The 14,793-nt window shown below is 31.8% G+C and overlaps 1 protein-coding gene across 3 annotated transcripts in view; it reads right to left on the bottom strand.

Moving 5' to 3' along the window:
• Positions 1 to 14,793, bottom strand: part of LOC126887210 (zinc finger protein 391-like) — a 76,947-nt gene that overhangs the window by 45,443 nt on the left and 16,711 nt on the right. Inside the window, exon 7 of one of the 3 annotated variants that reach the window (XM_050654608.1) lies at positions 2,444 to 7,051. The exons of the other annotated variants lie outside the window; for them this stretch is intronic. Coding sequence (XP_050510565.1) covers positions 6,108 to 7,051 — 944 coding nt within the window. The 3' untranslated portion in view covers positions 2,444 to 6,107. Of the gene's footprint in view, positions 1 to 2,443; positions 7,052 to 14,793 lie in introns of those variants that run through there. 3 annotated transcript variants of the gene reach the window in all.

The following is a 14,793-nucleotide window of genomic DNA, read 5'->3' as shown; positions in this document are numbered from 1 at the left end:
AAAATACAAAATAATACTAAATAAACAAAAATGTTGTTGCTTAGTAAAAAATTCTTCTAATAATTTATTTAATCTGACTCATTTATATCGGCAATTCAGACACGTATTATACATTTTAAAGTAGACGACTTTAAAATGATATTGCTAATATTGATGAGTTGCGTTCCTGGGACGACTTTACTAAAAGATAGTTCATTCGATTACATGAAATCAATCCCAACTCAAGAATATCCGCCATAAAAAATCATAGCATGTGATCTGTCTTTAAAAAGACAACCAAATGCAACGGTGGCACTGAAATTCTCGCGTTAGAGATTCCATAGTAAATCACGAGGGAAAACCAGGAAAAACCTCGTGATACTATCCCGACATCGTAAGTATTTGGGTTTACATTTAGTTTATTCTCAAAAATAATACCAAATTCTGACTTGATATTTTAAATTTTAAATAATACTAAAATAATAAATATGTACTAACTCGATATGTTACTGATTTACTAATTGTGGTATTTTCTTTCTATTGACTTCCTCCTTTAATATGGGTAACCACATCCTACTGCATTCTACCGAGGAATTTGCGACACAATTGGTTTCATTTAGCATAATTAGAGCCGCTTCTTTGATTTTTCTCTTTTTACTATCTGCTTCTTTTAGGACTATACTTGAATCTCTCCACTGAACTCTATGTTCATTATCCCATGCGTGTTGACATATTTGAGATCTATCAAATTCTCTATTTTTTATATAGGACTGATGTTCATTTACTCTAACGTCTAATGGTCTTGACGTTTCACCTATATAAAATTGTTCGCATTCACAAGGTATTTTATAAATACAATTCTTTGTTCTTTCTTGTTCACTGTTAGGTTTAGTTTTAGATAGAATAGATCTCAATGTGTTTGTTGTTTTGAATGTTGTTGATATGTTGAATTTATTTCCTATTGTTTTAAGTTTTTCGGATAGTCCTTTTATATATGGTATTGATATTTTCCTCGTATTATTTCTTGTGAATGTTGTAGGATCCCGTTCTAAGTTGTTCTGTTCCATTCGATCCAATCTTGACAATTCCTTATTTATAAACGATATGGGATAATCATTTTTTAATAAAACAGATGTTAACAATTGTTTTTCTTCTAAAAATGAATTTTCGTTAGAACAAGTAATTTTGGCTCTATCATATAAGGATTTAATGATTCCCTTTTTAACGTTGATGTTATGATTTGATTTGTAATTGAGATATCTGTTGGTGTGTGTTGGTTTTCTATACACTTGAGTCTCATATCCAGTATCCCTCTTTGAGACCAAAACATCGAGGAAAGGTAGGGTGTTATTGTATTCCTTTTCCATTGTAAACTTTATTGTCTCTTCTTGATCGTTTATAATATTCAGGAACGTATCTAACAATTCCGATCTATGAGGCCATATGGAAATTTTGATAACTAATGTGTTTTAAGAAAAAATGAGAAGTAATTTTAACCCCTCCACCAAAATGTAAATGCATCGTTTTCCTTCCACAATACCTTTTATTATATATAGTCTTATTTCTATGTTAAAAAAGTTGGACGGGTTTAAAATGAATGGTTTTTGAAAAATAGATCAAATTATAGAGCGCATTTTTAAATTTTCTTAAAAATCTTCCTTTTTCTCTATGTAACTTGAAAATGATAAGAGATACAGTAATGAAAAATGAAAAGGAAATTTTTATCTGAAAAATCCCTACATTTTTGTGTGCTTTCTTTTTTCGTAGGTACCTCTTATCTCTTTCGAGTTACATGGAGGAAAAAGAAGATTTTTAAGACAATTTAAAAATGCGCTCTATAATTTGATCTTATTTTTTTTTCAAAAACCATTCATTTTAATCCAGTCCAACTTTTTGAACATAGAAATAACACTATAAGAAAAAGTATTGTAAAAGGAAAACGATGTATTTAAATATCTTATGGATGAGGGGTTAAATATACTTCTCATTTCTTCTTAAAATACATTAGTCATCAATGATTCAGTGAATTTGTACTCTACGAGCCCCTAGTGGGAAAGTTTTGGGGTAGTTCTGATTTCTTTCATTATATATGGATTTTGGGCTGCTGAATCCGAATCTGAGGTTTGCGGACAAAATTTCGTGACGGAACATTAAAAAAATCGCAAAAAAACCGAAAAATTTCAGCTTTTTTCCGCTTTTTTTGCTCAAATCTCGAAAACTATTAACTTTTAGTAAATAGCCTGTTAACAGAAATTAAAGTACTTAAAATTATCTACAAATATCACTATTTACTTTTTTTCTGACGAACCGTTCGGTCTAAAGTGCAAGTTGAAAATTGCCAATTTTTAACGGTCTCGGCAAAACCCACTTTTTACATTCCAAAACTTTATTTTTTAGTAGAATGATGTCATTTGATAAATTTCTCCTAGTTTTCTGTACAAATAATAAATGTTAGTTTATAATATGAATATGGTATGTCTCTTCTCACAGCTTCCATGAATCAATTCCATCCGAAAATACCGAGAATGACTTTGCTTTTCCCTTAGAGCCACAGAAGATCAGGCACAAATGGAGTCACAGTTTCAGTTTTTGTGAACATTCCCCTCGGATCTTGATTTCTGATAAACCTTGAGGTTTTGTCCTTTCAAAATGTATTAGTTGAACAGCTCTCTGACTTCCATAAACCTCAGGTGCGGGTTTAGTTTTTAGCCGAGGAATGGATTGGTTAGGAGCTATTGCATGTTTTGGTGCAATACAATAAATGCAATCCATGACGTAAAAAGTGTGGTATCCGTCGATTGTATGTACGTTAACCCTTTCTATCCCAACGCTGCATATATATGTTTTTGAAAAAGTGGGTCTGTATTCCCAGCCGCCGTATATATACGTTTAAGGTGTTATGGTCTCAATTTACCAAAGCCGAAAATATGCGTTGCTTATAAAATTTTAGACTCATTGGTGTCCCAATGCCGTAGAAATATGTCCGAAAATGTTAGATTATTGTTCCCAAAGCCTCAACATGTTGGCACCTAAGACAGGTCAGGCGGACCCATTGCCGTATATATTTGTTCACATATTTTAGATATATGCTATATTGTAGTACTGGTGACAACGCTTATAGGTAGCTGCTAGAAGGTGAAGCGCTTGTAGCCACAGAAAAGACCAGAAAAAAAGAGAAGCGAATCGAGATACATGTGTGCAAGATGTGGAGTCGGCTTTTGCGTAGTGTCATGTTTTGAGGAGTACCACACAAAAGAAAATTTTTAATGTTAATTTACATTATATTATTTTTTTTTCTAAGTTAGTTACATTTTTTCAAGTTGGTTTTGCTCTCTGATGAGTATACTTTTGAAAAGAAAACGTTTAAGTTGGTTAAAAAAAACTCATTAAAAAACATATTTTGGTCATTTATTTGTTTATTTATATTCGACGTATATAAGGCAATGGGACACTAAGCATGAAAAAACCTTTGGGATTGTGAGACCAACATGCAAATTAAGGCCTGGCATAGAAAAGGTTAAAATCAGCGTTTTCGTACACCTGTTGTGTAAAGCACGGCTGGTCAATTTTCTGCGGATCGCCTGCGAATGCTGACACTTCCAGATAAGCAACACGCTTGCTCAAAGTCTTGTAGCGGCAGTAAGGCCCAGATAGTTGGTCTCACCATTCCTTGCAGGGTTGGCCGTTTTCTCTACAAAAAGTACGGCTCAAGAAAATACGTTGATTTAGTTTCCTCTTTGGGGTTTTGGTTATCCTATACAGATGCTGTTCGCCTGGAAGTGTCAGCATTCGCAGGCGATCCGCAGAAAGATGACCTGCCGTGCTTTGCACAGCAGGTGTACGATAACGCTGATTTTAACGTACATGCCAAAACATGCAGTAGCTCCTAAGCAATCCATTCCTCGGATAAAAAAGAAACCCGCGCCTGAGGTTTATGGAAGTCAGGGAGCTGTTCAAATAATTCATCTTAAAAGGAGAAAACCTCAAGGTTTATCAGGTCCGAAGGAAATGTTCACACCAACTGAAACTGTGACTCCATCTGTGCCTGATCCTTTGTGGCTCTAAGGGAAAAGCAGAGACATTCCCGGTCTCTTAGGACGGAATGGACTCATGAAAGCTGTCACAAGAGACATACCATACCTATGAACTAGCATTTATTATTTGTACAGAAAACTAGGAGAAATTTATCAAATGACAGCATTCTAATACAAAATGAAGTTTTGGAATGTAAAAAGTGGGTTTTGTCGAGACCGTTAAAAATTGGCAATTTTCAACTTGCACTTTAGACCGAACGGTTCGTCTGAAAAAAAAAAAGAATGTGTGTGTACTTTGTACGCACGTAAGAAGTTATACTTCTATTATATGATTATATGATTATAAACGAAATTAATATACTTTTTATTTATATTTTATTTAAATATAAAACTAATTTATGCTTACTACTTCTCAAACATTTTTATTAAAACAGTGCCAAAAATTAAAATAATAAAAGAATAAAACACACACAAACACATTAAAAATGCCACAAATGATTTCTGAACATTAATTGTCGGAAATTTTTTTAACTAAATACGTATTTTCTGAAAATAAAATTATATAATAAATATACTTACAATCATAAACTGTATAAAAAAAAAATAAAAAAAATAGAAGTTTCTATTGGGATTTGAACCAACTTACCAGCGCGGCTGGTATTGGCGTTGTATTGGGGTTCACTCGCATTAAACGCTTCGCCACGGAGACAGTGTGTCATTATGTGCGAAGATCGACTAACTAAACGGATTAAACTTTTGACATTTTTAAATTATGTAAATCAAATTATTTTGATTTTAAATTGAAAAAATACAACAAAACAGAGTAAGAAAACAATATATTAGGTGAATATTGATAGAAATTTTGATGGTAATCAAATTATGTAAATAAAAGTATTACATACTATGTATTTTGGTAGGTTCAAATGATAGTTCAAATGATATTACATACTATGTATTTTGGTAGGTACCTATGATACATTTACAATTATTACGTACCTGTTGCTTTAAAAACTATTTAAAAATCACTACAATTATAAACTTTTTTGTTTTGCCATATTGGATAATTTTTGTCATGCCATTTGAACATCCAATCAGAAAAAAGTTGTAATGCGACTGCGCCGGGATCAAAGGTTTTAATCCTATTAAAATTCACCCTCATATCGCGCGTAAAGAAGTATAACTTCAAAAAGTAAATAGTGGTATTTGTAGATAATTTTAAGTACTTTAATTTCTGTTGACAGACCATTTACTAAAAGTTAATAGTTTTCGAGATTTGAGCAAAAAAACGGAAAAAAGCTAAAAATTTTCGCTTTTTTAGCGATTTTTTCAATGTTCCGTCACGAAATTTTGTCCGCAAACCTCATATTCGGATTCAGTAGCCCAAAATCCATATATAATGAAAGAAATCAGAACTACCCCAAAACTTTCCTAGTCAAAACACAATTTTATTGAATCACAACTTTTTTGCAGAATATCTCGCTTAGTTTGAATTTAATCGACATTTAGTATTGCTCATTTTAAAGGTCTTTTCAAGCACTACAAAAGTTATTAGTATCATTTTTACACCTAAAATCGACAGTGTCTCTGTTATTTCAAGTTGAATACACCGATTTGAGCATGCAGCAAAAAACAAACTCTTCTTACCTACCATATCCCTCTTTACATTTTAACTAGAAGATATATGAAGGAACGCTCTTTGTTTTTTATAACCTACAAAAATATTTTATATAGTTTTTTGTCAGATGCACAGTTTTTAAGGTATTCGCAAAAATCCGTCCCAAACGGTGTTATTTTTCAATGAAAATGGCCAATTTTGAACCACGAATAACTCAAAAAGTATTGAGTTTCCAAAAAATAATTATAGAACAGTGTTTGCTTAAAATTAGGTTCTCTAGACTCTTCCGTGGCTATTTTAACCAAAACATTTTTCACCCCCCGAGAAGGGGTGGGAACCACCCCCAAGATAAAAGCGCACATCGGCATAGGGTAGGCTTTGTTTCTTGAGCTATTCCCTACTTACTGTGAAAATATCAAGTAAATCTATGTAGTAGGATCGAATTCGGAGCCAAATACCCTCATTGACTGCCCTACTTGTCAATGTTTTTCTCTAGCGTGCAATACCATATTATGTCGTTTCAAATGAGCTGCTCTAGTAAACTCGGTAAAACAAATTTCGCAATTGTAAGGTTTTTCACCAGTGTGTAATCTCAAATGACGTGTCAAGTTCGTTGCTGTGGTAAATTGGCGAAAACAAATTTCACATTTGTGAGGCTTTTCTCCAGTATGTGTTCTCAAATGTGACTTCAAATTAAATTTTACAGGAAACTGTTTAAAACAAATTTCGCACTTGTAAGGTTTTTCACCAGTGTGCGTTTTCATATGATATTTCAAATGGTGTATTACACTAAACTTCTTAAAACAAATCTCGCACTTGTAAGGCTTTTCTCCAGTGTGCGTTCTCAAATGTGTACTAAAATGACCTTCCTGAGTAAACTGCTTAAAACAAAGTTCGCACTTGTAAGGTTTTTCTCCAGTGTGCAATCTCAAATGTGTATTCAATCCACCTTTATGGGAAAACTTATTAAAACAAATTTCACACTTGTAAGCATTTTCTTCTGTGTGAATTTTATTATGCACATTTAATTCACTTTTTCTGGCCCACTGCTTAAAACAAATTTCACACTTGTAAGGTTTTTTTCCTGTGTGCGTTATTTTATGTTGTCTTAAAGTAGCTGCTACAGAAAACAGTTTAAAGCAAATGTCACACTTATAAGGTTTTTCACCTGTGTGTACTCTCAAATGTGTTTTTAAATTACATGCTTTGGTATATTGCTTACTACAAATTTCGCACTTATAAGGTTTTTCACCTGTGTGAACTCTCATGTGTTCCTTTAAGAAACTTTTATAGGCAAGTTGCTTAAAACAAATTTCACATTGTAATGTATTTTCTTTAACAGATCGGCTCGTACGTTGTTTACTAGATGAAGGTACCGATATTGCTTTCATAGTTTCTGATGCGTTCTCTTTTTCGGCAAAACCTGAAATAAAAACCAAAATATATAGTGCGGCAGATTCGTGCAAATATTATAAGAATTGTGCATTTGATGATAGAAGTATATTATTATAATTTGGACCACATATACTACACATACAAAGGTTTAAATTTAGATATGTTGCCATCTCAGATTTTGCCTTTTACAAAAATGGCGGTCATTCAAAATAGCGACTATACACATGTGACTAATAGCATGATAACTTTTCAACAAAATTTTTCCGATTTCAACCAAATTTGGTATACATATAGGTTCTTTTTTTATGTAAAAGATAGAGGTCTTGAATCGTAAGAATAGGTCCACCAGAAGTTTTGTTTTTCCTGGTTTTTATGTAAAAATATGTTGTTTTTTTTTCAATTCTTTCACCCTGTATGTATTAATTTTTCAAAAAGTTAATACGGCCATTAAAAACAGCGTATAAATATTTTTTAGGAAATATTTTTAACTTTTTAGTTATCTTAATTACCATTTAATAAATGCAAAACGTATCTTCACGTACCAATATGCGGCAGATTCGTGCAAATATTATAAGAATTATTGTGCATTTAATAGTAAAAGCAAATAATTTGGACCACCTATACTACACATATAGAGGTTCAAATTTAGATATAAGGCCATCTCAGTTTTTGTTCCTTTTACAAAAATGGTGGGCATTCAAAATGGCGAATATACATAAGTGACTAATAGCACGATAACTTTTGAACGAGATGTCAGATTTCAACCAAATTTGGTATATAGGTTCTCTTTTTGATGAATATCATCAAGGTCTTGAACCGGAATAATCGGTTTACCAGAATGTGTTTTTACTGTTTTTTTTATGTAAAAATATGTTGTTTCTTTTTCAATTCTTTCACCCTGTATATATTAATTTTTCAAAAAGGTAATACCGGCGTTGAAAAGAGCGTAAAAATATTTTTTAGGAAATATTTTGAACTCTTTAGTTATATTAATTACCATTTAATAAATGCATAACGTATCTTCACATGTAGGTACCTATATGCGGCAGATTCGTGCAAATAATAATATAATAATAATTATTGTGCATTTAATGGTAGAAGCATATAATTTGGACCACACATACTACACATACAAAGATTCAAATTTAGATATGAGGCCATCTCAGATTTAGTTTTTTACAAAAATGGCGGGCATTCAAAATGAATTTGCCGCCCATAGGTACATGTGAACATACGTTATGCATTTATTAAATGGTATGCTTTTTCTCATGAGGATCTTTCAGTGCGTCACAATTTTTCGATTTCTTTCTAACGCATTAAATTGCATGTGACAGAAAAAAACGCACGTCGGTGATTACATTTCGTCCGTGACATTTATAGCATTTATTCTAGTTGTCAATAGATGGCGCCATAATCGAAAAAATAATTATTTACGAATTATATAATATATTGTTATGTAATTGTCTTTTTACGCGGTTGACTTTACTATTTTATTATTTACGTTCTTAGGCACTAAGTTTAATTTAAATAAAGGAAGACTTACTTATTATTATTTTATTTTACATCACTTATTTATTTACTAGTTACAAATAACTCAAACTAACACATATAATTTATTTACAAACTCAAATTTATGATTTTACTAATTAAACATAATAATTCCGATAACTAATACATTTCAAGTACACTCGATTCCAATACAACAATATTACGCGTCGATCAATGACTGGCCTGCCAGACGGAATTTATATACTTCGGCAGCGGTCATCTCGAATGCCGTGGTCAGGACTCGTATTCTCTCGTGATGACTAGATTCTTCCATCAGAAATAGGCCAGGTTGTGAGGCCATTTATAATGTGTGCCCATATTATAAACAATGTCACAATATCTACGAATATAATCTGTGCAATTTATAAGACTATACAAATCAAAGAAAATACAATTTTATAAATGCAATAAACACAATTGATTTGATTTTATGCCAAATTGCAAATAAAATGTGACAACTGTCAGATTTAACTAAAATGTCATGTCACTAAAATGCATATTATCACGGACTTACCTTTTTTTTTCTATCATTTGTGACGCACTGAAAAATGCTCATGAAAAGAGGCATAATTAACACAACTGAAAAATTGAAAATATTTCCTAAAAAATATATTTACACTCTTTTCAGTGGCGGTATTACCTTTCTGAAAAATTTATATAGGGTGTCTCCCAAAAGTAGCGGAACGGTCTAATATTTCGCGAACTAAACATCGGATCGAAAAACTGAAAAATATGTGTTCAATCATTTTCAAAAATCTATCCAATGACATCAAACACCAATCCCCACTACACCCCCTGGAGGTGGGGTGGGGGATAACTTTAAAATCTCAAATGGAAACCCCCAGTTTTCCTTGCAAATTTGGATTCGTTACCTAAAAGTAGGCAACTTTTATTCAAGACATTTTTTCGAACTGTGGATAGATGGCGCTATAATTGGGAAAAACGATTTATCCTGATACCATAGGTAAATTATAGAAACGGTCTAATATCTCACGAAATACACTTCCAAATGAGAAACCAAAAAACAGATTTTTAATCTTTTTCGAAAACCTATCGAATAATACCAAACATGACCCTCCAACCCACCCCCTGGAGGTGGGGTGGGGGGTAACTTCTATCTATCAATCGGTTTTAAAACGTCTTGCGACGTTATCCGATGCCTAATTTCCATGACACTCTATCATCCCATTGGCCCTCTCTAAGATCTCTTGCGCTCATCGCCTTCGTTACTCCCTCTCTCCAAGATTTCTTGGGTCTTCCTCTCTTTCTGCGGTTTGGTGGTACCCATTGCATAATTATTTTAGGGAGTCTTGAGTTATCCATCCTCTGGACGTGTCCGTACCATATCAGCTGTTTTCTTTCTATGTCTGTTGTTAGAGAGCCGTCAACCCCCATTCGCTGTCTTATCTCATCATTACGTATTCTCTCTCTGCGTGACACTCCTACTGATCTTCTAAAAGCGTCCATTTCTACTGCCTCCAGTTTTCTTCTGTTGTTTTCGGTTATCCGCCAAGTTTCTGCTCCGTACAATAGACTGCTTTTAATAAGAGATTCGTAGATATTGTGTTTTCTTCTTTTTCCTATTTCATGATTCCACAGTACGCTGTTTAGACAACCTATTGTTTTTCTGGATTGTGTTATTCTTCTCTTTATTTCTTCATCATCTTTCCCCGTTGTGTCAAAAACGATTCCTAGATATGTGTAATGGTCGCAGGGCATGATGATTTCATTATTTTCTAATGTGATGTTCGATAGTTCGGTACCTATTGGCAGGTATTTTGTTTTATCTGTATTAATTTCTAGTCCCCACTTTCTATATTCTTCTTGTAATTTCCTTGCCATGTACTCTAAATCATCTTTATCGTTTGCTATAACAACCTGGTCATCAGTTTCTTTAATGTAATTCTTTAACTAATGGATCAAAAGAAATTTTACAAATCGGACACGAAAGAAGATGAAATAAGCTATCTTATGGTTGCAATAAAAAGAAATAAAATGTATGGACATAAGTACCGTGTGGGCGGAAAGTGAGCCTTACATGAATTTTGTTTAAAAATGATTTAAAAATGTGTAACTAATACAATTTTACTTATAAAACTCTCAAATTTGCACAACTTACCTCTCAATAATCTTACTAAACGATATTTTATTCAAAAAAAATCTCAAAAATTTAATTCAAATAATACGATGTCTCAAAAAATGTAATTTTTGAAAACTTCGTAGTTTTACAGAATTTCCACCATTTTAAGACGGTATTACTCAAGCTTGAATAAATCTCATACAATTTTTTTGCTATTTTTTTTAAAGCTTGGGATGTAATCTTTAAAAAACACTGAATTATTTTAGTTCAAACATGAAATAAACAATTTCTTTTTGAGAAAAGTAAGAAAGATAACAAAAATGTAATACAAAAACCGAAAATGACCAGCTGAAAAAATGTATATACAGAGTGATCAAAACTTTTTTCTGTAAAACTTACCTAAAATACATTTAATAATAAGCTTCAACAATAATAAATGTTCAACAAAAAAATTTTTTTTAGCTCTTATACAGTATGTCTGCGTAACTTGGAACCTATTGATAACTTTTTTAATATCAGTTTTACGAAAAAAAGTTATTCTTTGTAAAATACTCTACATCATATATAACATAAGACGCAACCATCAAATATCAAATTTCGTTACTTTTGTACGAGGTATGTCAAAAAATATGAATTTCACTCAAGAGTAAAGTACCTTTATATTTCACAATATCGAAAATTTTTATAAAGGAAAGTTGTTTGGAATTAAAAACTATGTTGCAGTATGTAATTATATCCTTCTAATCAAAAATTTGTTTTTTTTAATATTCTTTCGAATTCATTTTAAATTTTAATATTATTGTGAAAATTATTTGTTTATCTTTTTTTTAAGAATGAAATTCCATATTTGTTTGATTGGATTCTACTTGTTTTTCATTTAAATATCCGCCATTTTGGATCCGCCATTTTGAAATTTAAATTTTTAATCTTTAATTCAGATTCAACAACCTCTTAAAAATAAAGACAATAAATGTTTTAGAAAAATGTTCTTTTTTATGTTCTTTTTAGAAAATCCACATGGTGGATCCGCCATTTTACAGTTTATTATGTTAACATTTAAGTTAGGTTTATCAAAGCTCTCAAAAATAAATATATGTAGAAATAAATACATTTTGTAAAGAAATTATGATTTTACAACTATGTTTTAAGTTATTCGCCATTTTGGATCGGCCATTTTATAATTTAAATTATCAAAGTTTGATTCAGGTTCAGCAACCTCTCAAAAATATCCACATATATGTAAACAAACACGTTTTATAAAAAAAATCGGATTTTACAACTACTTTTTAAGGATTTTTAGGAAAATCCTTAGGAATTTAGGAATCCGCCATTCTGAGTTTGCAAATTGTAATGTCAGATTCGGGTTCAGCATAATCAAAACTTAAGTAAAAACATTTTTTTATCAAAATAAAATGTTGAATTCACCCATATTCTTAACATTATTTATACAAAACAATTGTTATTGTTTACACAATTAATAAACAATTAGCGGCGAAATTTGTGAGTAGAACTTTTTACTTTAACATATTTATAAACTGACAAAAAAAGTTTTAGAAAAATATAACCTTGTTTGATTTTTTCCGAAACATTGTATCTTTTCGTTCTAATTGCACTCCCCTAATACTTCTATCAATAATTACACAATTGTTTCACATATCAGCTGCACAATATGTTTTTTATGTTAAGCAAAAATTTAACGCAGTATTTAATCCCAATATACACTGCTTCAAAAAATGAACGCACCACCTTAAAAATAGGTGAATAAAATCGGCTCAGCTCAAACTTCTATCGCCGATAGTGAAACACTAAATAAAGGCGGGTTGACATTACTAGTGAATAACGAACGTGGCTCACGCTTACGTATTTTGCCCGTGCTATTGTTAGATATTTTATTATCTATTTTCAAAGTCAAGCAGTACATTTGTATTTATGCAATGCAATGCGTGACATAGAAATTGCCGTTTTCGATATACCTTGATTTCGATGTGAGTTACAGAATGCCAATCCAAACACGAAAATGACGCGATGGATATCAAACATTCCGATTTCAGGTATGTAATTACGATTCGACTTGATCATTTCTATTCGATTTGTTAAAAGTTACAGAATACGGCTTATTGTCGGTATTTAAATACTTTATAGTATTTAATTTTATTTGTTGTTTTCTTGTACCGCGTGGACTTGGCTTATTTTTGTCGTGTATGGACATATACTTTAGATCTAACAATAAAACACTGAAAACGTTCCACAAAATTTATTACAACTATGTGACTATATTTCGGCAGAGTGCCTTTCTCAAGTGACTACATCACTTGAGAAAGGCACTCTGCCGAAACGCTATAGTCACATAGTTGCAGTTGTAATAAATTTTTTGCACGATTGATCATTTTTGACTGTTTACCGCGACAGATTTTACGTCAGTAGGTGACATTTACTAGCAACTCGACGGTAAGTAATCCAACTCGACGGTAAGTAATTCACTTACCGTCGAGTTAAAAAATCTCTTAATTTTAATTTATTTTTTGAAAGAATAAAGAAAACTAACGAATTATTTATTAATATTGAAACTTATGGTACAATTTGTTAAATTATTTAATGAAATCCCAATTGTTTGGGCTGTGGTTTCACATTTAACAGAAACTCCTGCAGAATCGCATACATTAGTAGTATCCAACATTTTTTCTCTTCAAATACGCGATCAAAGTTGAAAACTTGGAAATATCAATGCCATCATAAAGAAAAACGGTGGATTTAATCATTGAATATTCTGCCCAGAGGCTTCCAGGAGCTTTCAACTGCATATGTCTTTAAACGAAATATGCCAATAGAGTCTTTTCTTCGATTCTTAAATTCTTGCCTTCGCACCTTTTTTTAAAACTTTGGTAGGTATTTTGATAACGGATTTTGGATTTTTCGGGAATAATTGCGGAACACCCTTCTTCCCAAGCCCGTTCAATTTCTTCAAATTCACTTTCGCTCATATTTTAATTTATAATAATTAAAATTGTACTTAAAATTATTGACAACTAAATAAAAACTCAATTCTCCATTGTTGTTATGCACCCTAGTTACTACCTAACAACCAAAGTATCTATCTTGATAAAATGAATGAAACTAGTCAATATGACGAAAATGTTTAATTTTATAATTTATAATGGTATCAATCGTGCAAAAAACGTTATAAGCATGTCGAACGTTAAGGGTAACCGATCTCAGACAATAATTGGAGTCGTCGCTCCGCTCCTCCTCCAAACAATTGTCTTCGATCGGTATAAAACCCTTACCGTTCTCCATACTTAATATACTATAGAGCAGCGATACTCAACCTTTTTTCTTTCCTGGGCTACATAGTAGCTATTGCCACAGCTTGCGGGCCGCAATCAAGATGAAGTAGTATACAGGGTGTTTTATTGGGAAACGGAAATACTTGAATGGTGAATAGAGGTAAATGAGGTGGTTCTAGACATAATAAATTTATTGTTCCACCGACTTTATAACAGAGTTATAGGATGTTTTATCGATTTTGCCCATTTTTTTCTGGACCCATAACTTTAGAACCACCTTGTATATTTTTTTGATATTTGGTACACATATGTCACATCTAGAACCCAAACCACTCAACTACTAATCACAAGAAAAATTCCAGGTCCGGATTATCAAAATTATAAATCCATTGTGACACTGAACATCCATTGTGACACAACATTTTGTATATTGAAATTTTCAAAACTCGTTTGCACATTTGAAAAGAGCTTTAATGGAGCTTCCATTTTTTGCGCAGACAATTCAATGACTTTAATTTTGAAATTATGTCGAAATTTTTAAGAACTCCAACTTCCAAAACAAAAATTTCGATATAATTTCAAAAGTAATGCCATTAAATTGGCTGCGCAAAAAAATGAAGCGAGCAATTAAACTTAGTTTTTGTGCTCTTTTCAAATGTGCAGACGAATTTTGACAATTTGAATATACAGGGTGTTGTTTCAAGGTCACAATTATTTTAATTTTTTTTTTGTTAATCCGGACCTGAATTTTTCTTGTGATTAATAAATGGGTCGTTGCAATGTAGTAAATAAGTATTGATTATTTTTAAAATGAGTATTTGTTCATTAACTTTAATAATTTATTATTAAAAGTTAATA

Source organism: Diabrotica virgifera, chromosome 6 (genome assembly GCF_917563875.1).
Source record: "Diabrotica virgifera virgifera chromosome 6, PGI_DIABVI_V3a".
NCBI lineage: Eukaryota > Metazoa > Arthropoda > Insecta > Coleoptera > Chrysomelidae > Diabrotica > Diabrotica virgifera.
This window is presented reverse-complemented; position numbering and strand designations above follow the sequence as displayed.